The following is a 16,359-nucleotide window of genomic DNA, read 5'->3' on the forward strand; positions in this document are numbered from 1 at the left end:
TTTCCTTATTCTCTTGACATTGTTTTTCACGGAGCAGAAGTTTTTAATTTTAATATAGCCTAGCTTATCAATTCTTCCTTTCATGGACCGTGCCTTTCATGCTGTATCTAAAAAGTCATCACTGTACCCCAGGTCATCTATAGGCTTTCTTCTATGTTGTCTTACAGAAGTTCTATAGTTTTGGGTTTTACATGTAAGTCTGTGATCTGAGTTAATTTTTTGTGACGTGTGTAAGGTCCGTATCTAGGTTTTTGGTGGGTTTTTGTTTGTTTGTTTTTTGCATGTGGATGTTTAGTTTTTCCAGCATCATCTGTTGAAGAGACTATCTTTGCTCCATTGTATTACCTTTGCACCTATGTCAAAGATCAGTTGATCATATTTATATGGGTGTATTTCTGGGTTCTCAATTCTGTTCCATTGATTTATTTGTTTATTCTTTCACCAACACCATACTGTCTTGATTATAGTAGATTTATAGTAAGTCTTCAAGTAGGGTAGTATCAGTTCTCCAACTTTGTTCTTCTTCAATATTGTATTGGCTATTTTGCATCTTTTGCCTCTCAATATACACTTTGGGTCAGTTTGCTGATAGCCACAAAATAACTTGCTAAGATCTGGACTGGGATTACACTGAATCTATAGAGCAATGACATCTTAACAGTATTGAGCTTTCCTATCCATGAACATGGAACATTGCTCCACTTACTGAGTTCATTGATTTCATCAGAGCTTTTTAAATTTTCCTCATATAGACTTGTATGTATTTTGCTAGATTTATTCTAAGTATTTCATTTTGGAGGGTGGATGGTAATGTAAATGGTATTGTGTTTTTAATTTCAAATTCTACTTATTCATTGCTGGTATGAGACAATGATTGACTTTTGTATATTGGCCTTGTGTCCTGCAACCTTGCCATAATCACTTATTAGTTTCAGGAGCTCATATGCTGAATCTTTTGTATTTTATACTTAGATGATCATGCCATCTGTGAACAGAGATGGTTTAATTCTTCTCTTCCCAATCTATATACCTTTTATTTCCTTACCTTGTCTTATTGCATTAGCTAGGACTTCTGTTACGATTTTTAAAAGCAGTGGTAAAAAAATAAATAAATAAAAGCAGTGGTAAGAGGGGACAATCATTGTCTTGTTCCTAATCTTAATGGGAAAGCTTCAAATTTCTTACCATTAAGTATAATGTTAGCTGTAGGTTTTTTTGTAGATATTCTTTATAAAGTTGAAGAAGTTCTCTATTCCCAGTTTACTGAGAGTTTTTGTCATGTATAAGTGAAGATATTGTTGAATTCTTTTTCTGCATCTACTGGTATGATCATGTGATTGTTTTCTTCTGTATTTTTTCGATGTAATGGATTACATTAATTGATTTTCAGTTACTGAATTAGCCTTGCATACCTAAATTACATTTGGTTGTGGTATACAATTCTTTTTATACATTGTTGGATTCAATTTGCAAATATTTTGGAGATTTTTGCATCTATGCTCATGAGAGGTATTGACTCACAGGATTTTTTTTCTTTGTATTTTCTTTGTCTCATTTTGATAGTAGAGTAATACTGGCATCATAAAATGAATTAGGGCATATTCCCTCTGCTTGCATCTTCTAGAGGAGAATGTAGATAATTTATATAATTTATTTTTTAAATCTTTGGTAGAATTCACAGGTGAACTCATCGGGGCCTTGTGCTTTCTGTTTCGGAAGATTATTAATTGTCAGTTCAATTTATTTAATAGATGTGGGCCTATTCCACTTACCTCTTTATTCTTGTGTCAGTTTTGGCAGATTGTGTCTTTCAAGAAATTGGTCCATTTCACCTACATTTGGATTTCCCTGATGCCGAGTAATGTTGACTTTTTCATGTGTCTGTTGGCCATTTGGATGTCTTCTTTGCAGAGGACATAATGATCCTTGACATGTATGTGCCTAACAACAAATTGTGGGCATAGGGTTTTCCTTTATTATCTCTTTACGTGGGCATAGAGTTTTCCTTTATTATCTCTTTAATGTCTATGGGATCTGTCATAACATCCCTTCGTTCGTTTATATTATCAGTAATTTGTGTCCTATTTTCATCTTATTTAGCCTGGCTAGAGGCTCAGTTATATTGATCTTTTCAAAGAATTAGCTCATGGCTTTGTTGATTTTCTCTATTGATTTTCTATTTTCAATTATATTGATTTCTGATTTAATTATTATTTCTTCTGCTTACTTTGGATTTAATTTGCTCCTCTTTTTCTACTTTCCTAAGGTGAAGGCTTAGTTTATTTTATATCTTTCTTCCTTTCTAATTTATATATTTGGTGGTATAAATTTCCCTCTAGGCACTGCTTTCACTACATCCCACAAATTTTGGTAAGTTGTGTTTTCCTTTTCATTTAATTTAAAATATTGTTTAATTTGTCTTGGGTTTTCTTCTTTGAGCCATGTGTTTTTTAGAAGTATGTCATTTAATCTAATACTTTGGGATTTTCCAGCTATCTCTCTGTTATTGATACCTACTGTCATTCCATTGTAGTATGAGAACAAACATTGTATGACTTCTAGTCTTTTAAATTTGTTAGAGTGTGTTTCGTGGCCCAGATTATGGCATATCTTGGTCAATATTCCCTATGAGCGAGAAGAATGTGCATTCTGCTATTCTTAGATGAAGCAGTCTAGGGATGTCAGTTATATCCAACTGATTGATGATGTTAAGTTCAATTATGTCCTCATTGATTTTCTGCCTGCTGGATCTGTTCATTTCTGATAGAGAGGTGTTGAAATCTCCAACTATAATAGCGGATTAATCTATTTCTCCTTGCATTTCTTTTAGCTTTTGCTTCATATATCTTGACAATTTGTTGTTAGGCGCATACATGTTAAGGATCATTATGTCCTCTCTGCAAAGAAGACATCCCAATGGCCAACAGACACATGAAAAAGTCCTCAACATCACTCGACATCAGGAAATCCAAATCAAAACCTCAGTGAGATACCACCTCACACCAGTCAGAATGGCTAAAATTAACAAGTCAGGAAACGACAGATGTTGGCGGGGATGCGGAGAAAGGGGAACCCTCCTACACTGGTGGTGGGAATGCAAGCTGGTGCAACCACTCTGGAAAACAGTCTGGAGGTTCCTCAAAAAGTTGAAAATAGAGCTACCATACGACCCAGCAATTGCACTACTGGGTATTTACCACAAAGATACAAATGTAGTGATCCGAAGGGGCACGTGCACCCCAATGTTTATAGCAGCAATGTCCACAATAGCCAAACTATGGAAAGAGCCTAGATGTCCATCAACAGATGAATGGATAAAGAAGATGTGGTACACACACACACACACACACACACACACACACACACACACACAATGGAATATCATACAGCCATCAAAAAACCAAAATCTTGCCATTTGCAACGACGTGGATGGAACTAGAAGGTATTATGCCAAGCGAAATAAGTTAATCAGAGAAAAACAATTATCATATGATCTCACTGATATGAGGAATTTGAGAAACAAGACAGAGGATCATAGGGGAAGGGAGGGAAAAATGAAAGAAGACAAAACCAGAAAGGGAGACAAATCAGAAGAGACTCTTAATCTGAGGAAATAATCTGAGGGTTGCTGGAGTGGTGGGGGTGGGAGGGATGTGGGGGCTGGGTGACAGACATTGGGGAGGGTATGTGCTATGGTGAGCGCTGTGAATTGTGCAAGACTGATGAATCACAGACCTGTACCCCTGAAACAAATAATACATTATATGTTAATTTAAAAAAAGGATCATTATGTCTTCTTGGAGAATTGGCTCCCTTATTATTATGTAATGCCCCTCTTTATTTCTAATAACTTTGCTTAGTTTGAAGTCTACTATGTCTGAAATTAATATGGCTACTCCTGCATCCTTTTGATTACTGTTACCATGGCATCTTTCTCCATCCACTTACTTTTATTCTACATGCATCTTTATATTTAAAGTGTGTGTCTTATAAACCACACATAGTTAGGTCTTGTTTTTTGATCCCCTCTGACAATATCTGTGTTTTAATTGGTGTATTTAGACCATTGAAGTTCAAAGTCATTATTGATATAATTAGATTAAGTTATACTATATTTGTTAGTACTTTCCATTGTTGCCTTTGTTCTTTATTATTTTTGTCTTTCACTCTTTTTCTGCATTTTGTAGTTTTAATTGAGCATTTTATATGATTCCATTTTTTTCTCCTTACTTAGAATATACTTCTTTTCAACTTTTATTAAGTGGTTGCTCCAGGGTTTGCAAAATACTTTTATAACTAATCCAAGCCCACTGTCAAATAACACTGTAGGACTTCACATGTAGTGTGGGTACCTTATAAATAACAAAATAATCCTAATTCTTCCTTTCTATTCCTTCTATCAATGCTGCCATATATTTATATGATACACACACACACAGACACACACTATGTGTAAATAAAATATACCTACATACTAAGTGTAAGTCATATATATACAAATACAGTGTTGCTATTATTTTGCTGTTACATGTTAGATCAAGTTAGGATAAGAAAAGTAACATTTTTTATTTACTTTCACTTATTGCTTCTCCACCGCTTCATTTCTTTATGTAGATCCAAGTTTCTTACACCATTTCCTCCTCCCTAGAGAACTTCTTTTTAACATATTTTGAAGTAGGACTGTTGTCAATAAATTCCCTCAATTTCTGTTTGCCTGAGAAGGCCTTTGTTTTTCCTTCAGTTTTGAAGGGTAATTTTGCAGGGTAAAAAATATCCGGGGTTTTTTTCTCTTAACATTTCAAATATTTTACCTCATTCTCTTCTTGTTTGCATGGTTTCTAGAGAAAAGTTGGATGTAATGTTATCTTTTCTCCTCCTTAAGTAAGGTGTTTTTCCCCTCTGGCTTCTTTCAGAATTTTTTTGTTTTCCTTCTATTTCTTTTGTTTTTTCTCCCTCTCTACCTTTTGTAGTTGTACCACAGTCCTTGGATATTTTGTTCTGTTTTTTCCAGTCTTCTTTCTCTTCGCTTGCCCTCTAGCTCAGATATCTTTCCCCTGCTGTGTGCAGGTTACTAGTAAGTCCATCAGAGATACTCTTCATTTCTGTTACAGTGTTTCTGATCTCTATCATTTCTTTTTGGTTCTTAGAATTTCCTTCTTTCTGCTTACCTTGAGCATCTGTCCTCGTATGCTATCTATTTTATCCATTAGAGCCCTTAGCATATTAATCATAGCTGTTTTAAATTCCAAGTCTGGTAATTCCAACATCCCTGCCATGTCTGAGTCTGGTCCTAATGCTTGCTCTCTCTCTTCCCACTATATATTTTTGGCCTTTTAGTTACACCCTGTAACATTATGATAACTGGGCATGATCTACTGAATAAAAGGAACTGCTATAAATAGCCCTTAGCAATGTGGTGGTAGGTGTTGGGGGAGGGGAAGTGTTTTGTAATCTTATGAGTAGGTCTCAGTCTTTTAGTGAGCCTATGCCTCTGGACCGTGAACTTTATACGTGCTTCTTAGTCCCCCTCTTTATGTTGGACTGGATGTCAAGTGTGGGCTGGAGTCAGTATTTCTCTTCCCCCAGGTCAGTTAGAACCTGGTAGACACCCGGGAGGTAAAACTCACAAAAGCGTGCCTTCCCCCAATCCCTCCCCACCACCCCCCACCCCGCCCCTGTGACTGGATCCCCGGGGAGTTTTTAATCCCCAGAGTCGTCCACACTGAGCCTCCAGCAATTCATCACCTACTGTTCAGGTTTCTGCATCCCAGAACTGGCTCCCATGGAGGTTGCTGCCCCAGCAACGTGGCTCACTGTATTTGCCTGTCAGTTCCTCCAATTTGGAGCCACAGTTTGCCCTGTGACCTCACTTCTCTTAGGGATCTAAGAAGGGCTGTTGGTTTTTTCAGTGTGTTCAGCTTTTTACTTGTTGTTAAGTTGGAGGGCTGACTTCCAGGCTTCTGCACTGGACCAGAAGCGGAAGTCTGTCAGTTTAACTTTGAACTAACTCCCTTTTAAACACTCAATCATAGAACCTTGCTTCTTTATGAAACCCCAGGCAACAATAAATATGACAGGATATCATTTATACTTGATATTACTTATAAAGATATCGTTAATAAAAACTTGATGCCTTGCCATGGTCCCTTTTATGGGTGGAGGGAGCAGGATGTGGAGGGAGTGGGAGGGCGTTCTCCTGGACTTAGAACCTCTTGCATTATTTCTGACCTCCTACTGCATGCGCTTTCTAGAAGTCATTTTTAATGCATTAATATGTGATTTAAAAGCCATATTTTAGAGCAGTTCACTTGAAGCATCCCTTCTGTCTTCGTACACCCTGGACATTTGCCCGGGAGTTCACTTCCCACTTATGAACTCGGTTCAAATGTCGCTTCCTCAGGAAGTCTTCCCTGACTCTTGTCCTTTCTCTAAAAACACTTATCTGAGATTGAAATTACACATTAGTGTGATTATTTGATAAATATCTATTTCACCCCACTCGGCTGGACACTGTATTAGGTGAAGGCAAGCACTGAATTTGGTTTTGCTCACTATGGAATCGCTTGTGCCCAAAGCAGTGGGTGGGACTGAAGGCACCTAGTAAATATGAATAAATAAATGTCAATGAATGAATGAGTGAATGAATGAACAAACTAATTTCCTCACAGCCACCCACCCGGCAGGTACATTGTTGTTCTCCTCTCTTTTCACCTGGCCACTCTCTTCCAGCTCTACTTAAATCCAGTAAACTGTTTTACTCCTGTGCAGAATGAGAATGGAAATGTAAGCAGAGATGATGATGCCCTTTAAAAAGAAACTGGTATCTTCTCCTGGGATCATGGGAAGCTCGATTCAAGTGGTGCACTCATTCTTGACAAGCAGAACCCTTGGCCCTAGCTCTGTATTCCCTGGACGTTTAAATGTCAATTGCTGTTCACACTGCTCAACCAGGAGAACCAGTAGCCAGTGTGATAGAAACATCACCAACCTGGAGTCAGGGGACCCCTATTCTCACTTTTTCACCCATTATTATCACCTCTGTAACCTTGGACATACCACTTACTTCTCCTAACCTCAGCTTCTCTACGCTTCAAGACTGTTGTGAAGGCGGTTTGCAAACTAAGGAATTCTACCTAGTCAACTGTTGTTACTTCTTAACACAGCCCACCAAATGGAGGTGGGAGGGTTTGGAATCTCACTCTAAGGCAGAGATCCAGGCCCTTTGAGCCAGACCTGTGCTTTAAGGTGATGATTCGGGTAACTTATGCCTAAAGCCTTCCTACAAGAGAAAGGAGGAGACATTTTCAAAATAGCTAACGTGAACGAAATCCTTCTCAGTACTTCGTCCTTGCAAACGTTGCTCATGTGATGCTCTTCTTTATTTATGGTCATGATTTTATATTTTCTGGCTGACATTTTCCTGTGGTGACATTATTAATAGCTGGTTTCCTAAGAACTACCAACCCTAACGGAAATTCACGAGAGCATGAATGTGCAACAGAAAAGCTCAGGGTCTGGCCAGCCCTCGGGCTAAATTGTGAAGTAGGTGAAGCTCGTTGGGGGAATGGTCAGCTCTTCTTGTCCCCAGCTTCCTTTTCTTTCTGTCCCTGATGACTCCTCTATGCCACCTGCAGAAACAGACACTCTTCCCTTTTCTCAAATGTGCGGTGGGGAAAGATCTAATATCCTTATTCCTATCAGGACATTAGTGACCTGAGGAAGTAGGTCGAACCCAGAAACTCTGATTTGGGGGGTACCGGCCTACATTTTTAACAAGCCCCTTGGAGAGATGGCTGATAGACTGTGAATGCCTCAAGGGCAAGGGGTGCATCTGCTCACCCTCTGCTGAATCTTTGGCACCTAGGGCAGGACTTGGCTCGTGGTGGGTGTTCAGTAAAGAGTCTGAATGAGGGAACCACTGCGTACATGTTCTTCTCTTCCTCTCCTGCTTCCCTTGCAACTCTATAAATGTGTATTTTAGTGTATCAGTCTGCTATGGCTGCCATTGCAAAGTACCACACACTGGGTGGCTCAAACAATAGAAATCTATCTCCTCATGGTTCTGGAGGCTACAAGTCCAAGATCAATGTGTGGTTAGGGTTCCTTTCTTCTGAGGCCTCTCTCCTTGGCTTCTAGATGGCTGTTTTCTCTTTGTGTTCTCACATAGGCTTCCCTTTCAGTGGGCCTGTGCGGGCCTCTTAGATTAGGGCCCCCCTCGTGTCCTCATTTTAACTTAATTTCTTTTTTTTTCTCCAAATACAGTCACATTCTGAGGTACCAGCGGTTAGGACCTCAACATATAAACTCTGGGAGAGGGGACACAATTCAGTCTCTAACACTTAACAGACTTATAAAGTCCCACAATGTTTTAATCCTGGGCTTTTATCTATCAGGCTGGAGGTGGGGCAAGGGTCTCAAGAGATAACAAGCCCTTCTACAGCCTGAAATCCTTCCCAATAGGCAGCCACTTCTAAATGGGACTGTTCCTAAACAAACATACTTTTCTCCAAGACTTTGAGCAACTGACTAGACAGCACACTTATTGGAAGTGTGGCCACGCCAAGGATAAAGTGAAATGCCTTTAATTCGGTGACACAGAATGCAACGAGTAAAGCATCAAGCAACAGCCGAGGGAAAAAGCTGCTTCTTGCAGCCGCAGGACGCCAATAACGTTTGGAAAACTGTTTTACTAAGGTGGCAGACTCATCATTTGATATTTCAGTCTTATTTTGTGTGGGATTTTTTTTAAAAGGAAAATAAACTCTCAGTAAATTAGAATGTTGCAACCTAATACTGCATTCCAACTCATAAATGTTTTTCTTCAGAGTTCATTTGGAAGCATTTCAGACAGATTGTTAGGATTATTACTTTCTGGGATAAAACCATGCATTTTTTTTTTTTTTCAAGCACTTTTTCCTCAACTCCTAACCTTCCTCTCAGGAATATTTTGCATGTTGCAATAAAAAAGCAAGGAAGAAAGGCGGCCTCTATTTTTAGATTAACGCATTTGCCAAACTCAAGGAGACTTATCTAAATGCCTGCTTCCCACAGACATGAGCTGTTTCTCCAGTGCCAAACGCTTAAGCCAATTTCATAACCTTCTTACAAGTCAACATTGCCATATTTACTCACCACCTTTAACCCCATCATTTTATACATCATCTTTAATCCCACCGTTTCTCTGAAGAGCATCCCTGTAGGAAAATGAGCAGAGCCCGGGTGGGTCCAGGTGAACAATTCTGCTGGATGACCACCATTTGTCTTGAAAACACTTGTGCGCTGTGGGGAGGGCTGAGCAGAGATGGTGCCTGGACAGTGAGGAGAAGGGCCTGGGGGGGATTCTGTGAACTGTGAACAGGAGTAACATTAGGACAGGACCCAGAAGTCTTCCGATCATGAACTCAGGGAGCTGAGTCATGGGGGTAAGCAGGCCTGAGGCCCTAGTCTGGGTAAGCCAGGGAGAAAGCCAGAAACTGGCCGTCCCATCATGGGGGCAAGAGGAGAGGCAAACTCTGCAGGAGCAAGGCTGACTAACAGGCACAGAGGAGTGCGGGGCCGGAACAGGGCAGACAAGGCACGGTTGTGCAGCCCCAAGCAGTCCTGCCGAGCTCGTGGCTTTCTTGAACGATGAGAACCTTGAAGATTTCACCAGACATTTGGCAGAGAATAGCGACTTGCCCCGAGTCATTAGGAAACCAGCGGCAAAGTGAACTGGAATTTAGAATTCCCGATTTTTTACCCTCCGTTCTGTAATTTTCCACTTGAAATCAAACACTGCTTTAAAAGAGGGCTTCAAAGATGTTAGAGAGATTCAACAAGAGAATTTACAAATCAAACTCAGCCTGTAGATACACAAAATAACTGTGCATGCGTGGTTCTAGTGACTTTCCCCAAACCGGACGCAACTCAAGTGACCACTAGCCAGGGATGGACAGACTGTGGGCCATCCACACAGTGGAACCCTGCTCAGCAAGAAAAGGGAGTGAACTCATGACATACCCAACGTGGTGGATGACTCTCAGATGCGCTGAGCTGATTGTGAAGGAAGCCAGACCCAAAAGGCTACATACCGTGCGCTTCCATTTCTCTGCCATTCTGGAAAACACATTCGTGGATGCCAGGGCTAGGGGTGGGGCAGGTTCAATGACAGGCAGCATAGATGACATTTTAGGATGATGGAACTGTTCTTGATCCTGGTGGTGGTTATATGACTGGATGCATTGATCAAAGCTCTTAGAACAGGACACTAGAAAGGATGCAATTTACTGTATGTATAATATACTTAATTTTAAAAATTTTTAAAGAGAGAAAAAATGGCCTGCAGATGGGCTTTTGGGAAGCAGCATGGTAAAATAGGAAAGCATGTTGGCTCTGCAGCCAGACTGCCTGGGCTTAAACTTGGCCTTGTCCCCTTCTCTAGTTCGCTTCTCTGTATCTCATTTTCCTCATTTTTAAATGGGAATAATTAAAGTATGCACCTCCTGGGATTATTATAACTAAAGAATTCATATACTCAAAGTGCTTAGAAAGCTAGCTTTTGTCTGACGCATGTCTACACAATTATCCAACAGAGCCTCAGGACAAATTCCTAGAAGTGCAAATGCCAGGGCAAAAAGTTTGCCTTGTCAGACCAATTGGCAAACTTCCTTCCAAGAAAATTGTGCCCATTTACCTCCCCTCTCACAGACAGCCTGAGTTCTCAGTCCTCGCCCAACGCTGCCTGCCACAAATCCTTCATCTCTTCCGATGGAAAGGTCAAAAATGGTATCTCATTGTTCCTTTCATTTGGATTTCTTTGCTGACTAATGAGGCTGATCATCTTTTTATATATTTATTGGTCATGGCTATTTATTTTTATGTGAATTGCCTCTTTACAACCTTTTTATTAGAATGTTTATAGTTTTATTATTAATTTGTGTGGGCTCAGTATGAATTAGGGTTAATAATAATTAATATTTATTTATTTTACTATGTGCCAGACATTCTTGTAAGCATTGAAAAATACTCACATCTGATCAGGCGTATACATTATAAACATCTTCCCCCATTCCTTTCATTTCTCTTTGGACCCTGCTTTGACTTTTTGCAAAAGAGTTTACACTTTAAAATTCCTTTGTGATTTCCACATTGTTTTGGTCACGTTTAAGGAGGCCTTCTGTCTGGGGTCATTGTAATCTTTTTATACAACTATTAGCTGTACGTTACCATATTTCTCAATTGTTTGGAAGTTCCTTATGGCAATTCTCATTGTCTAGGATTATTCTAAAATAGTAAATGTTTCTTAATTCCAAAATATAAAAGGAGGGCTCTGACGGCATCTTTAGCCACAGACATAAGCATTAGTACATTTCTCAACGAGACCAGAGAGTAGGAAGGAAAAGTAAGAAGGCTCACATCTTGTGAAATGTAGACGCTTGGATGGCCAAAGGGACTTTCCACTAAAGGATTCTGAGTGATCCTGTAACGCATTACTGTAGCTGCTCTTCCTGCTGTCTCCCCTCCGATTGGCCCCTGTCCCCTCACCCCTAGAAAGTTTCCACTCCCTCCTGCCCACCTACACCCACACTCAAAACAAAGCTGTTTCACATAGAACTTCTTCCAACTCTAAAATTTCCTTCCTAGGTTAATCAAATCAGACTCTATAGTCCAAGTACCACTTTAAAAGCTTGGCTCTTTTCTTCTTCCTCGTTTAATAATAATAATTTTGGAGAAATAGAATACAGAACAGAGGTGTAATACATATCCTATGACCTCACATTTTTAGGGTTATTTTTTCTTGCCAACTGAGCCTGCATTCATGCTAATGTTCCCCTTTTTGAATCCTTAAAAGTACGCAGTTGTTTCATCAAAGGCCAAAAGGAAAATAAACCGTTTCCCAGGCAAAGTGAGGTGATAACAAAGGGCTCCAGCATTTTGGGAATAATTTTAGATTAAGGGGAAAGAACGGATCTTAGTCACCAGTTATTTCTTCGAGAAAAAAAAAATAGCTGTGTCTTATATAAAGGCAAAATTTTTTGTTTGTTTTCAGAATCTGCCCTTAAGAAGTTTCTAGAAGAAAGGAAAATAAACATTAGATAATGGTATAAGACCTGTTATCTCAAAGCAAGAAAGAAAGTTTGCAGAGTTACAAATCCCAAGTATCAGTACGAAAATTACTTTCTCTTCAGATTATCCTTTGAATTCCTAAGCATGACGGAATTATGTAAGATTAAAAAAGTAGTGTGTATGTGCATATATACATGAATATATGTACATGTCTATCTGTACAGAAATGTGTATGTGGATAGACATACATAGATACACAAATATCAATATACATGTATGTATATAAGGATCATATAACTATGTGTGTGTATATATACATGTATATATGTATATGGAAACCACATAGTACTCATTAAAACAAATCACATATTTTGAAAGGGCAAATCAGTTAGGAACACAAATTGGCAGATCAATTCTCCCCCTTAGAGAGATCCCAGAAGTTTAAGGTCCTAAGCATAAATGTTTCTGGCCTTTTCCAGCAGGCACAATACCAAGGTGGTGTCTCCAAAGGCAAACATACTTTCCTGGTAGATAACTGTTTTCTTGGCCTCTGAATAACTGTGGCCGCATTCTCATGAAGAAAATTGTGGACTTTTTTGCCAGTTACTTTATTTTTCCAGAGAAGTAAAATTCCCACCCTGAGGCACAGGAATCAAAGTTTCTAAAGGAAAAGGCCTCTTGCTCATTACTCTCAGGGGGTGTCTCTCATCTTCTTGTCTAAAATGATGATCGAGTTGTGATGCAGCTTCTGTACTTTCTGGAATTTTCTAGCATCTGGAGCTTCTGTGTGTGTGTGTGTGTGCGCGCGTACATCCGTGCACACTCACATAGGCAGAAACCCAGCAGAATTTAACTACGGTTTCCATGAGCCTGTCTTAACAACTGTCCCATTTTCTTCACCTTGCTCATCTTTAGTACATTATCTCATTATTACTTATTCTCTTATTTCAAGTATTTATAAAGCCTCTGTTCCCAATCTGGCCCAGTGCCTGGTACTGTGGATGCAAAGATTCTTTCTTTCTTCCTTCATTTATTTCACCCTGTACCATTCCATGAGGTAGTTGTGATATGTGAGCCCAAAGAAAGATTTCTGCCCTGGAAGAGCTCACAGTCTTGTTCTCTTGGCCATTTCCAGAGGAGTCCATCATTAAAATTCATCTTTTATAAAGTATCTAATCTTGGTATATTAATATTTCACCATATTTGGAGCCCCCAAAAACAAAGCACATAATTCCTCTAGAATCAGTTTTCATAATGGAACTCTCTTGTCTGGTGTCAGGTCAATAGATAGGGATCAGGCTGAGGGCCACCGGTGTTCTGTGTAACTCCTGGAGAGCATGGTACACAGGGAGAACAGAGTTCACATTTCCTCAGATCAGTAGCTCTTCTTCCCCTGACATAGCAAAAATGCATGGATATGCTGGAAGAGAGGAATGTAACAGGAAAAAATAAATGTGAAAATATTTGAAAAAGTTCAAACTCTGATACAATTTTAAAAATTGGTAGACTCGGAAACTTTGGCTTCTGGCTTCAAAGACTTGAATCTTTGGAAAAGACTATTTCATGCCATAAGCCATAGCTGGTCACATTGTCTTTTTTCTTACTGTGTCTTTTAATCTCACTAATAAAGAATTCTTCAAAATGAACTGCATTTGACTTCTTTGAACATTCGCATATGCACACTTTTAGATACAGAGTTTGGGAGTCCAGTCTCGAACCCATGATCTGAATCTGACTCTGTGTCTATAAAACACGAGACATCTCAACTGTGGTTTTAACCTGGAACATGTTGAAGTCCCTTTCTTTTGAAAAACAAACATTTTTATTAAGAACGGTTGTTGTTTTGGGTTGGGTTCTTCCAGCACAGACATTAAGACAAGGATTTAGAAAACAAGTGAGAAATGGTCCGAAGAAACATTGCTAAGGGAGGGGGAAGAAGGCCATGGGAAGGAAGATGGATATGAAACAGGTTGACACAGTGGGTAGTGGGAGCTGGGGACATGTGGGAGACAGGGAAGAACGTGCTTCCAGAGTTATCCCACTGGAGGGGTAAGGAAGCAGCCGTTCCTGGTTATCGCCTGTTTCCATCCATCATTAGCTGAGGGCTCGGGCCAGGGTCACTTCCGGCCTCCAGGGGGAATCATGCTTGCAGTCCGATGCTGCTCCTATGTCCAGGAAAGGTGAGTGCCGAGGGAACGTGGCTACAAATCATTTTCCTGTGCAGACTCCATTAAACCAATTAATTCCTTGATTGGTTTTCCATATGGACTGGCCAGAGAAGACCTCCTCTTTTTTTTTTTTTTTTTCATTTTCATTTCTGCTCTCCTAGGATTAACCACTTATGGTCTCAACTGTGTAAGTTTTCTTCTGTGGCCCTTATTTCTACCGGGTCCAGTTTTCTCATATCAACACCTAAATTTTATTCTACAGGCTCAGCCATTGTCATTTGTATGTTGGTTTGGTTGCATCTACCAAGAGGAATCATTATACATTAGATTTAGGAAAACAGACTGCTTTACCTGTGTTTTAGCCAAACACTGCAATCAGTGTGAGCATTACCCCTCAGACAGCCTAAGATTGTTCTGTTACCCAGAACCGCCGTAGACCAGCCCCACCTCTCGCCTAGTGTGGACTTCAGTGAATTTATAGGTTCGCCTTCTTAAGCCTCCATTTACCCACCTGCAAAATCGTGCAAATAGTAGAGACTTTAGAGACTTCCTAGCTTCTTATTAGGAATAATTAAGGTCAACCCTTAAAAAGAATTCCCGGCCTAGAGTAAGTGTTCAACATGTGCTATTTATTATTGTTGTTGTTGTTGTTGTTGTTGTTATTTAAGATCATTAAAATGACACATTAATTAGTTCGTAAACTACCAATCCCTTTGCCAAGAGGGTACTCACCATCCACACTATTCATAAAGAGCAAATCGTTGTGTCAAAAGGATGGACAGTCGAAATGTCCCATTTTGTAATAAATAATAAGACCAGCTTCTTAGGGTCTTTGCTGGAGGGAAAGGGAAAACAAGATGTGTAACATGCCCAGTACATACAGGCACTAAAGCACATGGTTTTTCCCTTTCACTTTCCCTAAGATGTAGGCCTGCAGTCTGGAGGATAGGAGAAATGGTGTTATGATGCATTTTTAAAGCATTGCTAGAAAGCTGGCTTTCATGAGTCCAGAAGGGATTGAGATCTACTGGTTTGTGTGTCCTACTGAGTTACGATGAAGGTCCAACATCCTTTCCAGAATGTCTTAAGGAAGGTGCAATTTTCTGCTCTTACTGGATGAGCCTCACTCTACAATCAGCATTTCAGGATGCGCTGTATGCTATTTATGAATATGAGCTTAGATTGTTTCTATAAAATGTGTGCATGTGTTTTGAGTTTTTGTCTTTTTTTAGATTTAATTGTAGGTGCATTCGGAACAGGAAAAGTAGCTGTTTACAGGTACGTGGTTTGTGGTATGCAAATGTTCCTCTAATTGTTTCAAGTGCATTTCCTTTTTGCTGCTCATTTCCCCTTCAAGACTATATCCCAACTATTTATTTTGGAGAACATTTAGATGCTCTTTTTAAAGTTTGGAGGAAGTTTTGCTCTCAACTGTTCTTTCTTTCATCTCTCTGTCTTTTTAATCTCATACCTCATGACCAAACTTCCAGCCCCTACCAACATAATGTTAAATGAAGATATGAATCTTAGCAGAACTTATAAAATGATGCATTCTTTAGATGTTACTATGTCTGAATTCTTCTCTTTGCCTTGGAAATGCATTAACATGTGCTTATAGAGAAGGGGTACCAGTGGGAGGAGGTTTATATAAATCAGGTGTGGAGACTCAGTTAGGGAATGGAATGTACCAAAATAATACTCCAAAAACAAGTATTGAACAAAAGTTCAAATCTGACAGGCCTAGATTCAAAAGCCTAGCCATTCCACACACACTCACTCGTGTGTAGTCTTGGGCAAGTTCCTGCAACTTTCTGAGACTCTGATTTTTCTGTCTGTTAAAGAGGAATAACAATAGCTGCTTTAGAAGTTTATTTTTGTGAAGAGGATTAAGTGGCAATCTGGAGGTAAAGTACACAGAATAGTAAGTTACCGGTAGACAATGGGTACTCAAAAATTTTAGAATCTTTTTTCTTCTTAAAAACAAAGTTTTATAGGAATGCAAGACATTAGATCAGGATATCAAAACAAAAGGCAGAGAGCAGCCCCACGTGTTCTGGGCACATAACACTAACCTAGCCCAACCCCCGGTGCGATTCTAAAGTTAGGTCTCCTCGAGTAAGTGAGATTTTCTCCATCAGTTCCAAGA

General features: G+C 39.5%; 1 protein-coding gene across 3 annotated transcripts in view; it reads left to right on the forward strand.

The window, feature by feature from the left end:
- ITGA8 (integrin subunit alpha 8) overlaps nt 1-16,359 on the forward strand; it is a 193,481-nt gene that overhangs the window by 93,803 nt on the left and 83,319 nt on the right. For all 3 annotated transcript variants that reach the window (XM_027594760.2, XM_027594757.2, XM_027594758.2), the window contains one exon: nt 15,446-15,491. In XM_027594760.2, the coding sequence (XP_027450561.2) occupies nt 15,446-15,491 (46 nt within the window). The remainder of the gene's footprint in view (nt 1-15,445; nt 15,492-16,359) is intronic.

Source organism: Zalophus californianus, chromosome 9 (assembly GCF_009762305.2).
Source record: "Zalophus californianus isolate mZalCal1 chromosome 9, mZalCal1.pri.v2, whole genome shotgun sequence".
NCBI lineage: Eukaryota > Metazoa > Chordata > Mammalia > Carnivora > Otariidae > Zalophus > Zalophus californianus.